This window comes from Thrips palmi, unplaced genomic scaffold (assembly GCF_012932325.1).
Source record: "Thrips palmi isolate BJ-2018 unplaced genomic scaffold, TpBJ-2018v1 HiC_scaffold_10, whole genome shotgun sequence".
NCBI classification, from domain to species: domain Eukaryota; kingdom Metazoa; phylum Arthropoda; class Insecta; order Thysanoptera; family Thripidae; genus Thrips; species Thrips palmi.
The window spans coordinates 5,417,051-5,436,096 of record NW_023144621.1 but is presented as its reverse complement, the minus strand read 5'-3'; the positions used below and the strand labels follow the sequence as shown (position 1 = coordinate 5,436,096).

Here is a 19,046-nt window from a genome sequence, read left to right as displayed (position 1 = left end):
TTTCAAACTTCAGATTATTTGGATTTTTTGTGTCACGGTGTTGGTGTTTTTAACCGCCACTTTTCCTCAAAGTTCCCACAAAGAGCCATTTTTTATTAAGTGAATATTTTCGGTCTTTGCTTTTTTTTTAACGTTACGGCCACCAGGTCGGAAAACAAAGCTCGATGTGATGGCCGACCGACAAGTCAAGGGAAGTCAATTACATTGCGGGGTTCTCGTTACACGGCGATCGGGGCCTCGCAACCCGATACCGCACTGCCAGCCCGGAGCGTGGCGGTTGCATACCGTTTTTGAACAGCGACTGGGCGGCAGGAATTTACGTTTTTACCGGCCTGACCACGTGGACGGACCTCTCTGAATCCGAGATGCGCGCAATATCTTATGCGCAACACATCTGCTTACCTAGGCCTCGCACGAGTGTGTGTGTGTGTGTGTGTGCGTGTGAGTGTGTGCGTATATATAGATCCGCCGATCGGTCAAAGTCGTCCAGGCGGGCCGACTAAGCAATCGTCAAATGGATGGCCAGAGTCGAATGTCCGACCCGCAAACAGCATGTGCGGAAATAGCTCCCCTCTCTGTCTCTCTATTGGCTCAGCGCCACTGCTGACTTTCTCTCTCACACTCGACTCACCCCTAACGCCAGATGACGTCACACGCAAACTTTATCACGTTTTTTTTTTGTTTTTTTTAGCGTTTTGGTTTTTGTGTATGGTATGCCTATTTTATGGGTGAAGAAGAAAAATAAAATGAGGGTAATAATTTACTTTTATTAATAATAATAATAGTAATAATAATTAATAATGGTAATAATAGTACATATCTTTCCACACTTCCATAGCTCTACAAATACATAATGATAATAATAATAAATTTTGAGGGAAAGCGTTTGCATAATAGTTTAACACAGTTCACTAAGATTGGTAAATTTCTGAAGTTACAACTGTAAATTGACTAGAATATATACAAAACCCTACGAAGTCTTGAACTTAAGAAGGGCTTTACATGTCACAGTCACATAATCTAGAAGAATGCAACTCGCGAGCTACATTTAGATCAGGAGATCAAGTGGAAGGGATTGCTTCAGATCCCGGCCAACAGAGTAACACTGTGCCGTCGGCTGGACTTTGTCCGATCGACATTTGCCTCGGACAATAAAGTGTAAAAAGGGGCTCAGTTATACTAAAAACAGGAACACAGGATAGTATACAGATTTATACAATGTTTCATCCACATTCGATGTTTCGAAACCAAAGACAAACTGTTTTCAAAGGCTGGGTTTCCTAGAAATCAGACCGATTTACAGCACAAACAACAAAAGACGAAACACAGTTTATAATTTGTTAAAAGCACAACAGATAATTGGGAGTAACAACAACACGCCGCGTGCTTCGCGCAGCCAGATCAACATACTTCTTTTAAAGTTAAAACAAATCACAATGAGGAAAGAAAGAGCCTTCAACAAAAGCTACTATGCTTCAATCGTGCACGGCAAAACAGCGTCCAAAGCCTCAGAAACAAACACGGAACATCTTCCTTGTGCAACCGTTCACACAGTCTCAGAAACAAAACGGGGCGGCTGGATCTGGTCCGTCCTGTTCCCTATTGTGAGAATGTTCTGGCACTGCCTTCCACATCAGTCATCATCACTCAAAGCCGTCAGGCCGACCCAAACGGTTCGTAAGGGACTGATCCATCAGCGCACCGCCTTGGAGAAATCAACTTACAAACCGATGAGATATTGAAGGCTTTGTCCAGAAGGCGGTGAGATGACATCTTGCATCACGATTCACTCACTTCGTATAACGTTCGCACAGCCTGGGCAGTCAAAGGGGGACGGACCCCTCTGACTTCAGCGTCGCTTCAGCGTCCAGCCGCTAGGCGGCGCCACCGCGGACACTCATATGCGTCGACTCTTTAAATCTAGCTGAATATTCTTTGCTTCTATGAAACTACACTATAACACACGAGAGATCGGGGGCTTCCTGGTACACACACTCTTCAACTGATAATCGCCGCTCGGTGCTCAGTCGGCCACCTCAGGTCTGCAAGCAGAGAGAGAGGACGTTAGTCTCAGTTTGGGGGCGCGGGCGTGGGGCGCCACCGCATGGGGGAGAGAGAGGGGGAGACTCACCCTGCACGAGGGGTTTGCTGTCCAGGTCCATGGCTATCGCTTCCGTGTCGTGCTGCGCGTGCTGCGCGTGCTGCGCGTGCTGCGCGTGCTGCGCCAGGAGGCGGTGGTCCTGCTGTACGGCCTGCTCCTTCTGCTTCTGCTTGGCCTTCCTTTCGTTCTCCAGCTCCTGCGCCAGGTTTTCTGCAACAGCGGGGACATCTCATTGTAGAGCAAGCGGGCCGCTTAGGAGCTCTTTTGAGGTTATGTTCGGCCGCCCCATGCTGAGTCACACGGCAGGCTGCCGCTCTCTGCGTCTCGCTGCCGCTGGCCCGCGGGGGGCCCAAGGGTCCCGAAGGGTCGGCCTCCTCAGCCCGAGGGCTCCACGAGGGCTCAGCATTGTCTGGCCGAGACGCCGGCGGCACCGCCAGGGCACCGCCAGGCAGGGCACCGCCAGGCAGGGCACCGCGGGGCAGGGCGCCACGGGGGGCGCCATCGGACCGGCCGCGCGGCGCCTAGGGGCCGCCGCTAGGGGCCGCCGCTAGGGGCCGCCGCTAGGGGCGCCAGGGGCGGCGATTCGATCCATCGATACATCGAAATAACTCCATTGATTGATCCGCACCTGAGTAGTTCTGCCAGAAGGCGGCCGAGCGCGCCTGGCTCTGCACGGGTGCGGCCTGCGGCTGCGGCTGGCTCTGCGGCCGCGGCAGGGGCGCGCTGGCGGGCGACGCGGACCGTCGGTCCACCGGCGACGACCGCGGTGACGTCATCTCCGAGGTGCTGACCGATGAGGACGCCTTCATTTCTGTTGGCGGAAAAAACAAACCGTGTGAGTTCGCGGTGTTGCGGAACCGTTGGCATGTCCTGGGAATCGTCCTGGACGGCGTGACTCACCAGTGAGGATGCGCAGGGCCTCGCTGGAGGCGCCCGTCGTCCGCAGCACCTCCTCCAGCTGCGACCGCCGCTTCATCTCCAGCTCCAGCTGCTCCTGGAGTCGCCGCGACGCCCGGCGCACCTTCTTTAGCCGCTTCTGGCAGAGTACTGCAACAGACGCCGGAATCACTTAGTATTTTTGGGGAGCGTGTTGTTCGCGCTGCCTTACGTCGATCGTGTGCATAGACAATTAGCGCGTCGCTGATGAGAGAACTTAATTTCCCAGGGGCGGGCAAGGGGGGGAGAAGGGGGTCGCCACGATGGCGGCTGGCGATGACATACTCATGAGTATCCGAGTCCTGGTAGGCCCTCCGCGCTCGGCTCGGCTCGGCTCGGCCCGGCTCGGCTCGGCACACGCGCGTGATGGAACCTAATTACAAGCGTCATTCACAAATAATGACTCGGCGCCGCGACGCCATGTGAGCTGGGAGCGCTGGGCGAGCTGGGGTGGCACTTACGGGAAGGGGAAGGGAGCGCCTTGGGGCCGGAGTGTCGAGGTGTCTCAGCCTCAAGGTGTCCAACAGTCACCTTAAGGTGTCCTGCTACTTCCACGTTGAGGTGTTCCAGCACTACCTTAAGGTGTTTTAGAACTGCCTTAGGGTGTTTTAGAACTACCTTAAGGTGTTTTAGAACTACCTTAAGGTGTTTTAGAACTGCCTTAGGGTGTTTTAGAACTACCTTAAGGTGTTTTAGAACTACCTTAAGGTGTTTTAGAACTGCCTTAGGGTGTTTTAGAACTACCTTAAAGTGTCTTGAAACTATCTTAAAATGTCAGGGCTACCTTAAGGTGTCAGGGCTACCTTAAGGTGTCAGGGCTACCTTAAGGTGTCAGGGCTACCTTAAGGTGTCAGGGCTACCTTAAGGTGTCAGGGCTACCTTAAGGTGTCAGGGCTACCTTAAGGTGTCAGGGCTACCTTAAGGTGTCAGGGCTACCTTAAGGTGTCAGGGCTACCTTAAGGTGTCAGGGCTACCTTAAGGTGTCAGGGCTACCTTAAGGTGTCAGGGCTACGGCGTCAGGGCTACCTTAAGGCGTCAGGGCTACCTTAAGGCGTCAGGGCTACCTTAAGGCGTCAGGGCTACCTTAAGGCGTCAGGGCTACCTTAAGGTGTCAGGGTCAGGGCTACGTTAAGGTGTCAGGGCTACCTTAAGGTGTAGGGGCTACCTTAGGATGCCAGGGCTACCCTAAACTGTCTTCGGGCGGAAGCTAGCAAGCCTACTGGCAGTACTGAACTCCAGCCCCTACAGACTAGCGCAACGTGCTTAATGAACTTGGAATCCAGCGCGCAAAATTTTGGACCACGTAAGAAGCGTTGCCGAATTGCGCGGCGTAATCGGTTCGCGCTCCGTAATATATCACCGTGATGGCGTCGGGGGAAGGGGGGAGGGGGTGACAGGTGTAGGGCGCGAACGGGGTGTCGCGTTGCAGCAATTTGCACCTATAACGGTGTTAATGGCGTCCCCAGGGGACGAACAGGGGGTTGCACTGTGAAACTCACCCCTGGTTCTCGTCTCGTCCAACAGCTGGCGCTCCAAGCTCTCCTTGACTTCTCTCTCCCGCATCACGTCCATCTTGAGCTCGGCTGGAAAAGGAAAGGCACTGCGTCAGAGAGGACGGACAGACAGACACTGAAAGGCAACCTGATTGGCGCGGCAGTGAGTGTGTGTGTGGCAGCGATAAGGTACGCGAGCAATCTCAATTTGACTGAGTAGTGACTCGATTGTTACGCGCGAGTAGAGATGGGCGGACGGACGGACGGACGGACAGACGGACAGAACGGTGAAGGGGGAATGTGCATGGCTGGCCATCGCTTTAGGGTAATAGAGTGAGCCATCCACCCCAATTCAGCATGCTGCCGTACTTCCCCCACTCCCCGCGGCCCCGCGCGGTCCCGCTGCCCTGCGCCCCGCGGCCTGATGAATCGGCCGCCTCTAGTGACACGGCCGGCACGGCACTGCCACGGCAGGGACCTTGTTTACGCGCACTGATTGGGTGACGCTATCCGACCAAATCAGCTGCATTGACCACACACTCACACACAATCACACTCACACACACGCACACACACTCACCTTTCTCCATGTTGATTTGCCGCTCCTGCTGGCGGGCGTTGTCCGCAGCCACCTGCAGCAGGCCCTCGATGTTGCGGAGGATGGTCTCGGTGGAGGTGAGGCGGGGGTCGCCGCCGACGGAGGCCTTGGCGGCCATGCCGGCGCCCAGCCCCGCGCCGAGGCCGGCGAGCGGGGCCACGCCGACGCCCACGGTGAGGTGCGCCAGGTTAGCGGGCATCGGAGGCGGCGAGGACCCCGGCGAACTCCTGGGCGGCTTGGTGTCCTGGTTGTCGTCGTCCTCGTCCGGGTTCGAGTTGAGGTCCTCGTCGTCGTCCTTATCCGAGGCGCCGCCCTCGCTGTCCGAGTGGTCGACGGGGGAGCCGGCGGAGGCGCGCGAGCCGGCTGACGCCGCGGACCCCGCCGTGCCCTTGGACAGGTTGAGCACGGGGCTGTGGCCGTTGGAGAAGTCCTCGCCCTGGGACCCCAGCGAGCCCAGCGAGCCCAGCGAACCCAGCGCGCCCTGGCGGATGTCGCCGTCGCCGCGGCCCTGGCCGTCCCGGAGCCTGCAACAACAAAAACAGCGCGGTTAGACAACAACAACAAACACGTTTGCATTTTTAAGATTGGCATTATTTTTTACGCACGGCGCGGCGTCCGGCAGGGCGTCCGGCAGGGCGTCCAGCCCGCGGCGAAAATACTTAAAAATCGCCCCACGACCTTTAGCATGCTTTAGCATGCTTTAGCAGGCCGACGGGAGCACTAGGCGTAAACGGACTGACCGCCCGTCCACCCGTGCAGCCGTAAACGCACGCACACTCACACTCTCACACACACACAACGCGGATTCCCGCAACAACAGACGATTCCGAGAGCGCGCGCCGAAATTGGCAAACTAACCTGGATCCCTTGTCCCACTTTATAGAAAGTTTCCCAGACCGCAGTGATAACAGTAACAATGATAATGACGATAAAAAATGATTATGATAATCAGGATGAGGCGGGCAGTAAGGTACTGGTAGTTAGCAACAAACCAGTCGCTCTGATATAAAACACGGGCAGACAACGACGCGTTGCGAAGGGCGTGGAAGTGCAGCCTTCATTAGCATGCGGGAGAGAGAGAGAGAGAGAGAGAGAGAGAGAGAGAGAGAGAGAGAGAGAGAGAGAGAGAGACGGAGAAAGGCGCAATCCGGCATTGGGATAAACGTATAATTAAATGCAATTGAGAGCTCTCGTTACCCGGACGGGATATGAGGTCCTCCTCTCGCGAAACGACTCGCAGAACGGGGCGCCTTACCGGTATTCGAACCCGGAACCAGCCGGGGCCCACCATTACCCTAGCAAAGTGCTTCATTGCGCTCACGTCGGTGTCGTTAGTGGCAGGAGGGAAAACTGAGCTACTTTTTATTTTTTTGCAACAAAAAATTATGAAAAATTTAGTTTTTTGCAGTTTATAAATTGGTTTCAAAAATCAATCTACGAAAAATTAGAAAAAATTCAGGAGGAGAAAATAATTAAATCGAGCTTGAGATATTATTTGGCGGTTTCGAGGCAAGGACTCGGCGCTGGCAGGGTCGGGCGATGCGGTTGGGATAAGCGAGCGAGCAGTCTTGCCAACGGTCCGCCACGATTTAGCATACACTTACGCTACACTACATCGCAGAAATCCCACCGCGAAATAAAGACCTTCTCTCTTTCACCCTTTTTTTTCCTCCTCCTCCCCCTCCTTCTTCTTCTTTCATTTCTCGCTGGGCCCCGCCGTATCGCCGGATCGCCAGCGCGGGAAACTAGTGGTGGTACTAAATAGGGTGATGACTGTACAAGCGGGTAGCATCTCGATAAGCAAGGAGAGGGCCGACGGAGCACAACAAGACCATCACGTTGTGTTTGCTAATCACTTCTTTATAAAGCGAGTCCGATTCGTGCCGTACTGCGGACTCATTCCGAACAGCCGGCCTTCGACGCGGCGGTCTCTCTCGCGCTCGTGGGGCCGTGGGGCGTCCTCGGGGCGTCCCGGAGGAGTGCGAGAGAGACTGAGCGACGAAAGGGGGCTTCGGAACCAGCCTGCTGTGGCGCTAACCATTCGATTCGGGGCCCGGCAGAGCGGCAGACCGGCAGAGCCCCCGGTGGGGCGCCCCGGCCGGCCCCGCGCCGCAGGGGCCCACAGGCAGCCGCGCGAGCCGAGCCGAGCCGAGCCGAGCCGACCGAGCCGAGCCGAAGGAAAGCGTTTGGCCGTGGAAAAGCGAGTTTAAGTGAGCTTTGAAAGGAACTGGTACGGGGCGAGCGCTGGACGAGTGCGGGACGGGCCGCGAACACACGGTAGTAGAATGCTAAACGGAATGGCACTGGGCAGTAGGCCTGGGCAACACGCAGCTACGCCCCGCCGCGCCCCGCCGCGCCCCGCCGCGCCCCCGCTGTGCGCTGTGGGTACCCACACCGCCTAACGAGGGGCCGCGTGGGTGCGAGTGGGTGTCGGTGTGGGCGCCAATGCCAATGTGAATGCGAATATGGGAATGGATGTGAATGTGGGTGTGAGTATGCGCGAGCTCCATATGCGAGTTTCTAGCAGGACGGCGTGCATGCGTGTGCGTGCGTGCGTGTGCGTGTGTGTGTGTGTGCATGTGTGTGTGTGTGTGTGTGTGCGCGCGCGCGCGTGTGTGTGTGCGTGTGCGTGTGTATGTGTGTGTGTGCGTGTGTGCGTGTGTGTGGTCCTAATGGCGCGAATAATCGCAGAGACACAGACCGTCATTTGGGATTTGCTATCAAGTTTCGCTCGTATCACTGTCAGAGGGATGGAGAGGGTCCGGTCGGCTCCGCTACGCTACGCTGCTGCTGCTGCTGAGAGGCCCGCTGGGTACACAGCCGGAAAACCGTGGCCAGAAACCACCACACCGCCTTGTAAGCCCTCGCCGTTCCGCCCCGTAAAACATCCAGGCGCGTTGTTGCTGTTCTGCTTTTGCGCAGCGAAATGTCATTCAAGAACCTGTTGCGAGCGTCAGAGCGGAAGAGGGAAAAATCCCCGCTGTGACGGGAGATTTCCCTCCGCGCGTGCGTGCGCGCGCCGTGTTTTGCTTCATATCGAGAGCACACGCACACAGACACACACAACGGCTGCAATGGGCAGAGAGGGCCACGTGCATAATTCAACATCTTTTCGAATGCATTTCTGTTCTTTGATTATGAAAGGGGTGAGCCGGCGGGCCACGCCGCGCTGTAATATGCATGGCATCCCCCCGCTAATGGGTAACTAGGGTTGCCATTCGGCGTTCCCGGCCGCCGCCGCCAGGCCGCCTCGGATGAGCCGTCGGCAAGCCTGCCAGTTGGCAACCCGAGTCTTGACGGAAGGTGGCCAACGCATCCCTCAGGGAGGGAGGGAGGGAGAGAGAGAGAGAGAGAGAGAGAGAGAGAGAGAGAGAGAGAGAGAGAGAGAGAGAGAGAGAGAGAGAGAGAGAAATAAAAACGCACAAAATGAGTTCTAGGTTCGCGAAAGCGAGAGCCGCAACCGAGTGGTGGGGCGGGGCGGGGCGACCTAGAGATGTGATGAGAGGGTTGGAACACATCTCGCAGCGATGACACTGCCAGTGTATGAATACAGAGCGCGGCATAGCACGCACAGCACGCAAAGCGCGCCCACCATGACTTTTGCGGGCATTAATATTTAAACGCCCCACCCCTTTGCCACTTTAACGCTCGTGGGCTTTTCATTGCATTCGCGGCAATGAGGGAGAGAGAGACAACGCGAATGTAGCGCGCGAGGTTTGACGCTTGTTTCGTGACCATGCGGGCCATCCGGAGGGGGGCGGTGAACAGCTACACCCCAAAAATGTAGGCGCTCTGTCCTTCCTTCCTTACCTTTCCAGGTGCTTGACGATGTCCTCATACGCCGCGCGACAGTCTTCCCAGATACCCGATCTAAGAGGGACAAAGCAAATTTCGTTTTCGTTAAATTATTTTACTTTTTAAAATTTCATATTTATTTTTTTTTTAAAAAAAGGTCAAAATTTCTTTCAGGTGTGAGCTGGCTTGATTCAGGTGACAGATCCGGGGCAGGAAATGCGATTTGTCGCCGCGTCTGAGTCGCCCCGACCCCACCACTTTGCTTTGGCCCAGCGGCCACAAAAAGCAACAAGAAATACTAATCGGATTGCCGCATTGCAGACGGGGCCGCCGACAGGCTTGCGAGAAAGGGTTTTCAATTCCCATTATTTTGCGATATTTCTATTGACCAGAACGGGACAGTACTTGCGGTTTGCCAAAAAAGCATAATTTGCTTTTTTTTTTAGAAACAAGCAAAAAAGAGGTTAGGTTGGCAAGCGTCGCGTGTCTGCATTTGAACGAAAATGTTTCCGTGGTTGGTAGCACTAGCTGTCGGACTTCAAGGCGAGCCGAGGCGGCTGGACGACCGGATTTACATGCTGATGGCGCGGACTCGTACTTCGTGAAAGCCCTTACCTGGCGATGGCCTCGAGCGGCGCCGACTGGCCCTTGAGCACCGGGTGCGGCAGGCTGGGGTGGTAGAACTGGTGCATCGGGTGCAGGTGAGTGGGCGGTGCGTTGTATCCGTTGGACAGCAGCGGTGACTTCTCCATGCGGGACTCTGCACACACACAAACAAAGAAAAACACGAGTAAAATTAGTCTTGTCATCAACTTAACAGGGATTTTAAAAAAATCACGTTAAAAATTTTAGCTTTTATTTAGCACAGCAGCACACAGATGTTTTGTGTTAACTTGTCAATTTAAAAAAAAAACTCAAGTTGAAAACTTTGGGTTTTTTTTGCACTGTAGATTTTAGAAAAGTCTAAGTTAAAAATTTTAGGGTTTTTTTTTAGCACAGTAGATTTTGGGTGGTCGTCCAACCCGTCGATGAAAGACAGTCCCGTCAAAACTGCACCGACACCCCAACAGATCAAACAGATGATGCGATACCCCACCCTCCCCCTCCCCTTCCCCCGCCCGCGCGTGCCCGATTCAAATCACAAGCCAGCGATATGACTGGCCGTGCCACGCGCGCAGCGCGGCACAAACAAAAAAAGGATTAAAATTAAACAAACGGAAAGGACGTTGAAGTTATTACCGCATGTCGAATTTTTATCTGACGTGCAGATGCCGGCCGGGACGATAGTGGTGGCTTCGCGGGGCTGAGAGCGCTGCTGGGAGCGCCGAGAGCGCCGAGAGCGGACCCCTAGAGTAACTCAATGAGATACGCCAGTCCTCTCCGTGCTCCGCCCTCTAATTCCAACCCTTGCCGTTTTTACAGACGCGGGGGATGAATTCATGATTTCACAATGACGCGCCAAAAAATGGATGAGCCACTCCCCTTGAAGGAGCGGCGGCACAGCGCAGTGTGTCTGGTGGTCCATTGCGACCGCAGTGCGGTCGCAGAGCGGTCACAGAGCGGTCGCGGCGGTCGGGGTGTGTTCCTAACGCTGTTAATGCCCGGTCGGTGTGACCACGCCGCTTCCGGCGGGGCTGGCGAGGCTGGCGGGGCTGGCGGGGCTGGCAGGGCAGGCAGGGCAGGCAACCGCCACTGCTCCCCACTCGGCACACCTCGCTGACCACAAGCGCGGTCAGCCGCTATGCCGCATTCCAGTCTAAATTCATAGACCACCCTCGCTAGTGTGCCGGTCCTGCCGGTCCCCCGGCCGGTCAAGGAGGCTCTCACCGCCCTCGTGAAACACCGTGAAACGGACCGACAAATGGCCGATCGTTAATCCACCGCCCTCTTGTTTTCCCGTATCGACGCGCGGCGGCCGGGCAGGGCCGGCAGGGCTTTGGGCGGCAGGGCGCGGCAAAGGTGTCGCCCTTTGTAGTGCGGCCCTTGCAGGCCCTTGTTCACAGCCTCGCGGCCCTGCGGCCCTGCCGGCCTGGCGCCACCACACCCTAAAAGGCCCCGGCACGCCGGCATATTTCCCGCGCTTTATTTGAATGTGTGGCCAAGGCTATTAATCGCGGGGACAAAGCCTTTATCCCGGAAGTACAAATCGCGCCCTTTCCGGGAATTAATTTGGGAGATAATTATTGAAAAGGGACGGGCGAACAAGGCGAACAAGGCTCTTGCGACCGGCATCGACCACTCACCTCCCATGGGTCCGTTCTCGAAGGGCGCGAAGTCGCCGTTCTCCAAGCGGTGCTTCTTGAGCTGCGGGTGTCCCTGCAGCGAGGCGGGCAGGCTCAGCCCCATGGGCACTCTCTTCGGCGGTCTGCCCGGCCGGCTGCTGAAACAGAACACACCCTTTCCTCATACTTGCGGTCCAAAAATGTCCCTCTGGCAGAGACACTCTCCATCGACAGGGCGGAGGGAAGTGCGCGCGTTTTTTGGGGTGTTTTCACAAAGAGAAAGGGGAAAGGGTGATTTTTACAATAAAGAAATGCGACTGCCTCCAGCGCACCCAGCCCTTTCGTGCCGGAGGCGGAAGCATCCATATTTTTGTGAGAAGAGAAAAAAGTTTGAAAGTAAATAAATCAAGGATGGGATTCACTCCGTGGCTACACTAAAGGAATTTCGGGGTTTTGCGTTTTGTGATTGACTAATTAAGTTAGAGCCGAGCTGCCTACCTGTCTGGGGTTCTGTGAGACGTCAAGCACCTGAAAAAAGAAGAAAGGAAAAAATGTACTCGAATCGTCAAAGCTTTACCATTTTATTTTTATTTTTTTTTCCTTTTCCCAGACTCACAGGCAACAGGGCTCTAATCTTTTTGTCTAGTTCTGGTGTTGTTCATGCAATCTTGGCATGTAATACTTCTCTAGAAGTGAGACTCTACTATGTGCATCACGGAATGTGCAAAAAGATCGGAAAGGGCGGGGAATACAATAGAGACAAGTCCTGTTACCTGAGAGACTGGATAGAAGAGTTTCACTCTGCCGGAAGAAAACAAATAGAGCACAAGAAAACAAAAACTAAAAGCCGGGTAGTCACAACTTTCAAGACTAGAGATCTATGAAGACGGAGAAAAGCAGTTCGTCACCATGAGAAAAATATATACACCGCTAAAGATGCGTGTGTCGCAGCGCCCAAAATTACCGAAATGAAACGACCCCCACGATCCACTCCATTCCCGCCTCCATAACAGTTATTGATCGCCGTCTCTCTCGCACACCGGGGGCCGGAGGGACAGCACGGCATGCGTGTACTCGGCGGGCAGGTGTTGAGACACTCATTCTCCTAATTGCTCTATTCCCTGGGAACTTGTTAATGGCTGAAACCCAATACAAGCAGGCGTTGCCATGACAAATTGAATCCATTCTTCCCTTCGCCTGCCTTTCCCCTGCCAGTGTGATCCAGGGTTATTGATTCTCAATAACAACAACAACAACAACAACAACAAAAGACAACCCACTCCTTTTGCCCGCGCGCGCGCGGCTCCTCTCTGTCTTTTGAGCCCTTGTTTTATTTTTTACCCGAAATCCAAATTGAGTTACAGGTGTTCCGAGCTTGAGGATGGCACCAAAACAAAAACAATATTTCATCAAGCAGCAACAATAACAGCGGGCGGCGGTATTTTCTCTCAAACTCCCTTCGCACTGCCTTGCAGTGTGCTCGCTGCCTCGCTGGCACACACACACACTCACACACAGCGGGGGCAGAAGGAAAAATAACCGATTCGTGGCGGTAAAACAAATAAGCCGCTCAGGTCCGTATTATTGGGACCTCATCACCAGTCGCCCTCCCCCCCCCCCCCTTTCGCTCTGAATGGCAAAACAGCTGTCCTCACAGGAAGGGAAACGTTATGCCGATCATCAATGCACGAAGAAGAGATTAATTCGCAAAGGCCACTTTCCGTCGCCTTGAAAACACGGCCATAAAAATGCAGGCGGGCACGAGGGGCACCGGACCGGCCGACCCGACGGTCCTTTCCGCCCCACAACATTGTGACGTGGCCGGGGGAGAGGGGGGCGTGGCGAGCACGCCCTCCATGCTCACGCACGCGCCGTTTGAATTTTTCCCGCCGCTCCTATGCGGGTGCGAGAGAGACGGGGCGACAGGTGAGGCGGGCCCCGGACGCGGGTGCGAGCGAGACAGGTGGGACGGCCATTCATTATGGAGCAGCCGCCTTTTCTGTCTAATGAAGTGTATTATGTCGACTCGAATTGCTAATTCATCCTTTTGTAATTGATCCGCGGGTAATTAAATAAGGATTCCTTCGACCATCAATCAAATAACGGGCCGGCAAACATGTCGCACTCCTTTCGATTCCGCTCTGTCTCTCTCGCTCCCCCGCGCGGGGCGCCCCGTGAGTGCGATGGAGACAGAGCGACTGCAGCGGCGTTCACAATATTTGCGGTGGCCGGGGACTTGAACGCCGGGCGTGGCGGGCGTTGCCGCGGGGCGTAAGCGGCGACGTCGCGCGCGACCTCCGCGACGACGACCAGGACGCCGTGCCCGCCGTGCCGGAGGGGAGGCGCCGCCACTGGAGGGCCTCCGGCTGCCTCCGGCGCGTCGCAGCGCCGCCACTGCCGCGACGACACTCACAGCGGAATCGGACGGGCCGACGGAGCGGCCGAGGCCGGCGCGGCTCGGGACGCGCAGCGCGCGCAGCCCATTCGGATTCGGATCCGAATGCCCGTCGGGAGGGGAGGCAACGCCGAGCAATGCCAGTCGGCATTCGGAAATGCTGCTCGGCTCCGTCTGTGCCCGCCGGCACTCTCCCTCTCTCTCTCTCTCTCGCACTCGCGGGGGAGCGAGAGAGACAGAGAGACTGGCCGGCGCCGCGGGAGTCGCGGAGGGGAGCGACGGGGTGAGCGTCGCCGGGGTAGGGAAGGTTAGGGGAGCACCCACGTGCCACGCCAGCAGCGCCAGCGAGGGTCTCTCTCGCACTCACGGGGCGTCGCGGGTAGGTGCGAGAGAGACAGAGCGACTCCCCGGATGAGTCGGCGGGGCGGTTCCGAACGGTGTTCGGCGTCCCTCTCGCACTCACGGGGCGTCCCGTGTGGGTGCGAGAGAGACGGCCGCTGCATTCCCCGCGTCAATCAGTCGGCACGAAAACGGGAAAGCCGCGCCGACCGAAACTGGAAACGATCCAGGCGGGCGTGAACGCCACCACCGTTCTGTCTCTGACGCACTCACGGTGCGATCCGTAAGGGAGTGAGAGAGACAGAGCGACGAGGCGGTTCTTCGGAATCCCTTGGCAGGGGGGAAGGACCAAGGACCTTTAGGAAAGCAATGTGCGTTGCGTGAGTGTGTGTGGAAGAGTGCGTTTGTGTGTCTCTGTTACGTGTGTCTGTGTGTGAGAGAGGGGGGGGGGGGGATTAGCTGGCCACGGGTCCAGGACCCACAGCAGTAACCCCGCAGAGCGCTGCAGAACGCCGGCAGAGTGTACAGAGTCTGTTTTATTGTGTTTCTCATTGTCTCAGCGGCTGGCGGTCCTGGCGGTGGCGCAGTCGTCGCTCTGTCCCTCTCGCACTCGCAGGGCATCACGACAGAGGTGCGAGAGGGACAGAGCGACGGCGGGAGGGAGCAGCGAGAGAGACACGCTGTGAAATACGGCCTGGGATTCAATTAAACGGCCAATGTGCCCCAAATAATAAGGATTGTTATCCAGCGTTATACGACGCGCGATGCCTTGCGTTGCGTTTGTAGGAATGACCGCAAGGGGGCGCCACAGTGCGGGCCACGGACAGAGCAACACGGAAGGACATAAATCTGGCGAGCGTCGCCGCACTGTAAGGAAGGGAGAAAGGTGAAATTGCTCCAGAAGGGGGAAGAGCTTGTTCCTTTTCGTCACCTGCGAGGGTACCTGCGAGGGCTGGCCGGCCTGGTTGAAAGGCCAGCTGAGCGGGCCTCTCTCCCGCCCCCACCCCACCCACCCACCCCCCACCCCACCCCAACCCCACCACGAGCTGCTCTAGTTTTTAGCCGACCGCCTCGCCACTCCCCCAGCAGGCTGCTTCGGAACGGCACGCTTCGTCTCCCTCGCACTCACGGGGCGTCCCGGAGGGGTGCGAGAGAGACGACGCTGCCGCGCTCGGAATTAGCAGACACCCTCCCACCCTTTTCGCGCCACATGGCCCACGACGGGATCGCGGGTTCAAATCCCCGCATCTGAGACGTCACTGACGCGTTTGGGACGCGTTTTGGACGCGTTTCGGACACGCGCGAGTCATAAAGTCCCGTAAGGCCTCCGGCCGCACCGGCCGAGCTAGCCAGCCGATCCACGATCGAGCTAGCCGAATCATTACAGCCCCACTTAGATTAGTATGCGCGAGAGTCGATGACTGGGACCGCGTTCGCTCCGTTCACTCCGTTTATTCGAACGACGCCATCGTCATTTCAATGGAAATCGCTATAAAAATAAAAATAGCCCATGACGCCGCGACGCGTAGAATCAGACGACGGGGCACTTCATACACACACACACTCACACACACTCACACACACTCACACACACACACACTCACACAAACACACACACACCCGAACACACACGCGAGCTCACACACACACACACACGTACGCACGCACTTACACGCCGGCACCATAGGAACTAACTAATTGCATGGCGAATATAGGACTGGTGGTTCAACCCAATAATTATGTACTGCCTGCTGCTATATTGTGAGACACGGCGTCTCTCTCTCTCTCTCTCTCTCTCTCTCTCTCTCTCTCTCTCTCTCTCTCGCCCTGCGTCCGCCTACCCTCGCTCCCTCCAAGACGCCACTGAGACGATTAATGTCGCACATACACGGAAACTTAGAGGGTGGCTTTCGGAAGGAGACGGCGGACCAGTAACACTGTTGCTGACGCAACACTTTCGGCGATCGGCGGCGGCGCCCTCGGCAGCGCCACTTTGGACGCGTGGCCGTGGGTTCGATTCCCGGCGCCGCGAGTTCCATTCTCCGGGCGCCTTTTTGTCCGTAACGAGTTTCGGTTCTGACACGGCCGAGCCTGCGCCAGCACAGCAGCGCCCGGCCCGGATTGATACGGGTTCGTCACGAACTGCCGACGGCGCCGCCCGCGCCGCCCTCTGCCGGCCAAGGCGCGCCGCGCGCCCCATTTGACTGCCGAGCGAAATGGGGCTTTCACTAGGAAAACTTTGGGAAAGGCGGCGCCCAAAATTCGTCCTTCAAATTGGGAGGAAATGATAATTCAATAACGCGTGCGTACGTGTGAGAGAGACAGCGAGTGTGCGCGCGCCCAAATTCGAAGTGGTTCCCCCTTCAAAGTTAGTAGGGAGCGACGATGCGCGAAGATGAGAGATGAGATCGCAGAGACGGGGCGACATCCCTTCGCCCCGCCGGCACCGCCAGCCCCGCCAGCACCGCCACTTGTTCGGCCGAGCAATCCGAGCTTATGACTGTTGCGTCGGTTCTCACGATGTAAGGGAACCGGTTTCGCAGTGAGTCGCTTGCGCCTCGACAAATTCCCAAATCGCGTTTTACGTATTCAGCGCCGAAAGCTTTCGGCCCTTGTGTCGTGTCCCCCTGCGGACCTCACGCCGTGTGCTGTAGCAAAACGACCGGCCAAAACAGCCGGAGGAACGAATGAGCGAATCACTGTAAAAATTTGTTGTCACTTTTCAAGAGAAGAAAAAGGAGGACATTTTTATTAACTTTAAAATGCTGAAAATTTTATCGAAAATTGATGAACTTTTTATTTAAGCTCCTACACTCATTGCATGGGCGTGATAAAAATGTCATTGACAAGTTTGACGACATTCTTGTAAGAAAAATAAACCTTTTGCTGTAACGTCGTGCGTTTGCGTTTCGGTGTGTAACAGGCTCGTCGCAGCCACGCTCAGTTCGATTCCAAAAAAAATAGTCAGGTCGTCAGTAGTCCCGGTGCATGCTACTGTCGTCGCTCTGTCACGCGTCCTTTTGTTGGCGGGGGCGATGCGTCACCTCACCAAGGTGTCGACCGACGAGGCGGCTCCTTTGCGGCGAGACGCATCGCGATGTTCGGCCGGTCCGGCGGCGCTAACCCAAACAGAGCGAGATTCCTCGCAGGGATAAAGAGATAAATACGCGGTCCGTAAATAAAGAGAAAAATTGGGGCAGCCGGGGCAGGGCGGGCCGAGGCGGGCCGAGGCAGACGGCGCGCCAGGTCGCCTAATCACGGGGTGCCAAACGTTCTCGGAAAGAGATCCCCAAAATGCCCGGCCGCGTACAATTAGGGCCGGGCTGAGCGGGGAGGTGTCATTCCCAGTGGGTCATTCCGAAGCACTGCTTGCGGCGCTCTGTCTGTCTCCCTCGCATCCCTAAGGAGCGCCCGATGAGAGCGCGAATGTCATTCACTGAGAGCCCATGCTGCAATGGACTTCCGGGTTCCGCCCCTTCGCGCGCCCTGCGTAGCCTCGGATTTGTTGTTGTTATTGATGTTGTTGTTCTTGTTGTTGTTACTGTCGTTGATCAAAACCCAAATAAACGCGAGGAAAGACAGTTGCAGGCGAAGGAAGAAAACCAAGCGAGTTCGGCTAAGTTGAAGACGAGAACAAGAACGGAGACGGATTGAAAGATGTCAGTCCCCTTAAGTTTGACCACCTCGACTAGGGAAACAGGAGGGTGGCGAAACAGTACCTGGCCGTGGTGCAGTCGCGGTACAGCGTGTCGAAGTCCTTGCAGGAGAGCAGCTTGCAGCGGTTGACGCCGGGCTGGATGGCGCCCAGGCCCCTCAGGATGCGGACCTGCTCCACGTTGCACACGAGTGGCACAATGTCCAGGCGCTTGAGCTTGGTGTACACGGTGTGCAGCCCGCCCACCAGGTGCTTCAGGAAGAGCTCGAAGGCCTGCGGCAGGCACAGCATGGTCTCGCCGTTGATCATGAAGGCGGCCACCTTCTGGCCGCGGTACGTCACCAGCTTGCACTCGTTGGCCGTGGGGTCCGAGCTGGAGATGGGCGGCGGGCTGTTGTACGACCGGGGCGGGTGGCCCGGGTGGCCGGCGGGGTGGCCGGCGGGGCCCTGGTGGCCGTGGTGGGCCTGAGCCTGCGCCTGGGCCTGCGCCTGGGCCGCGGCCATGAACTCGAGCGGGTTGGTGTGGCCGGCGTGCTGCACCAGCGAGTTGAAGAGGCCGAGGCCGGGCGGCCCGAGGTGCATCCTGGGGTGCATCATGGAGGGCGGGCTGAGCTGCGCCGAGGCCGGCAGGTGGCCGAGGTGTTGCCGGCCAAGGCCGGACGCGTCGAAACCGGCGGCGTGCATGGCGGCCTGCTGGTGGCTGGCGGGGGGGCTGGGCGACCGCTGGTGGTACATGTCCTCCGGGCGGGGGCCTCCGCCGACGGCGCCGACGCCTCCCTGCGACGTCGTGGACGGGGACAGCGGCGCCGGCGGCTTGGGGGCGCCTTCGCTGGCGGTCGGGGGGCGTGGGGAGCCCGCGTTGGACGCGGAGGATCCGTTGCTGTTGTCGTGGTTCAAGGAGCAGTCCATCACCATCTCTGTGACCATGTTGTCGACGGAGTCACTCAGTCACTCACACGCACGCACTGGCTCGCACTAGACACTTCACACGCACATCCCGGGTGACACTGTCGGTGACACTGCTGGTGACACTGCCGAGACGCTGAGCACTTCGCGGAGGGGAGGGACCCACACACAGGACTAGCTCCGCCCGCCGTGGTGAACAGAGAGCGACTGAGAGAGGCGAGCCAGGCGCGCCAGGCGAGTCCTTCCCTCCCTGCTGGCTGGCCGGTCCGAGCCGAGCCGCGCGCGACCGAGCGCAGCCGGGCCAGCCGCGGTGAACAGCGCGGAGCGGAGGAGAAGTCGGCACGGGAGCGAGAGAGAGCGAGAGAAAAACTTGAAGACGGCACACTACACGGGAGTGGCGCGGAGTGGGGGACAGCATTGCCGGCGCGGCCAGGACGGCCCGGGGTGGGGAGGGGAAATGAAACAGAAAAATAAGTTTGATGCCCAAGATCGCGTTATTGAGGTGTGGTCCGGTGTGCCGGGGGGCGGGGGGAGGGGGCGCGGGCGCAGCGCCGGAGGGGAGGGGCCCGCGAGTGCCCGCGTGGTGGGGGAAGTGGGAGGGGTAAA

General features: G+C 57.1%; 1 protein-coding gene across 1 annotated transcript; it reads right to left on the bottom strand.

Annotated features, from left to right (window-relative positions):
- Window positions 1-747: 747 nt before the first annotated feature.
- LOC117654121 (dachshund homolog 2-like) lies at window positions 748-18,660 on the bottom strand. The gene is made up of 11 exons (XM_034400313.1): window positions 17,599-18,660; window positions 11,644-11,673; window positions 11,167-11,303; window positions 9,539-9,683; window positions 8,939-8,998; window positions 5,111-5,652; window positions 4,537-4,620; window positions 3,002-3,148; window positions 2,730-2,912; window positions 2,132-2,311; window positions 748-2,042 (listed from the first exon to the last, which is right to left on the bottom strand). The coding sequence occupies exons 1-11, from the start codon at window positions 18,459-18,461 to the stop codon at window positions 1,999-2,001; spliced, it is 2,415 nt and encodes an 804-aa protein (XP_034256204.1). The 5' UTR covers window positions 18,462-18,660; the 3' UTR covers window positions 748-1,998.
- Between the last annotated feature and the right edge of the window lie 386 nt (window positions 18,661-19,046).

What these genes read in the sequence shown, in the direction of transcription:
- LOC117654121 (XM_034400313.1), bottom strand. Translation starts at nt 18,461, where the DNA reads ATGGTCACAGAGATGGTGATGGACTGCTCCTTGAACCACGACAACAGC. An exon ending in ATCGTCAAGCACCTGGAAAG is followed by an intron (nt 5,653 to 8,938) that starts GTAAGGAAGGAA and finishes TTGTTGTTGCAG; the next exon opens with GCTCCGGGACGGCCAGGGCC. An exon ending in CTTCTGGCAGAACTACTCAG is followed by an intron (nt 2,312 to 2,729) that starts GTGCGGATCAAT and finishes CCGCTGTTGCAG; the next exon opens with AAAACCTGGCGCAGGAGCTG.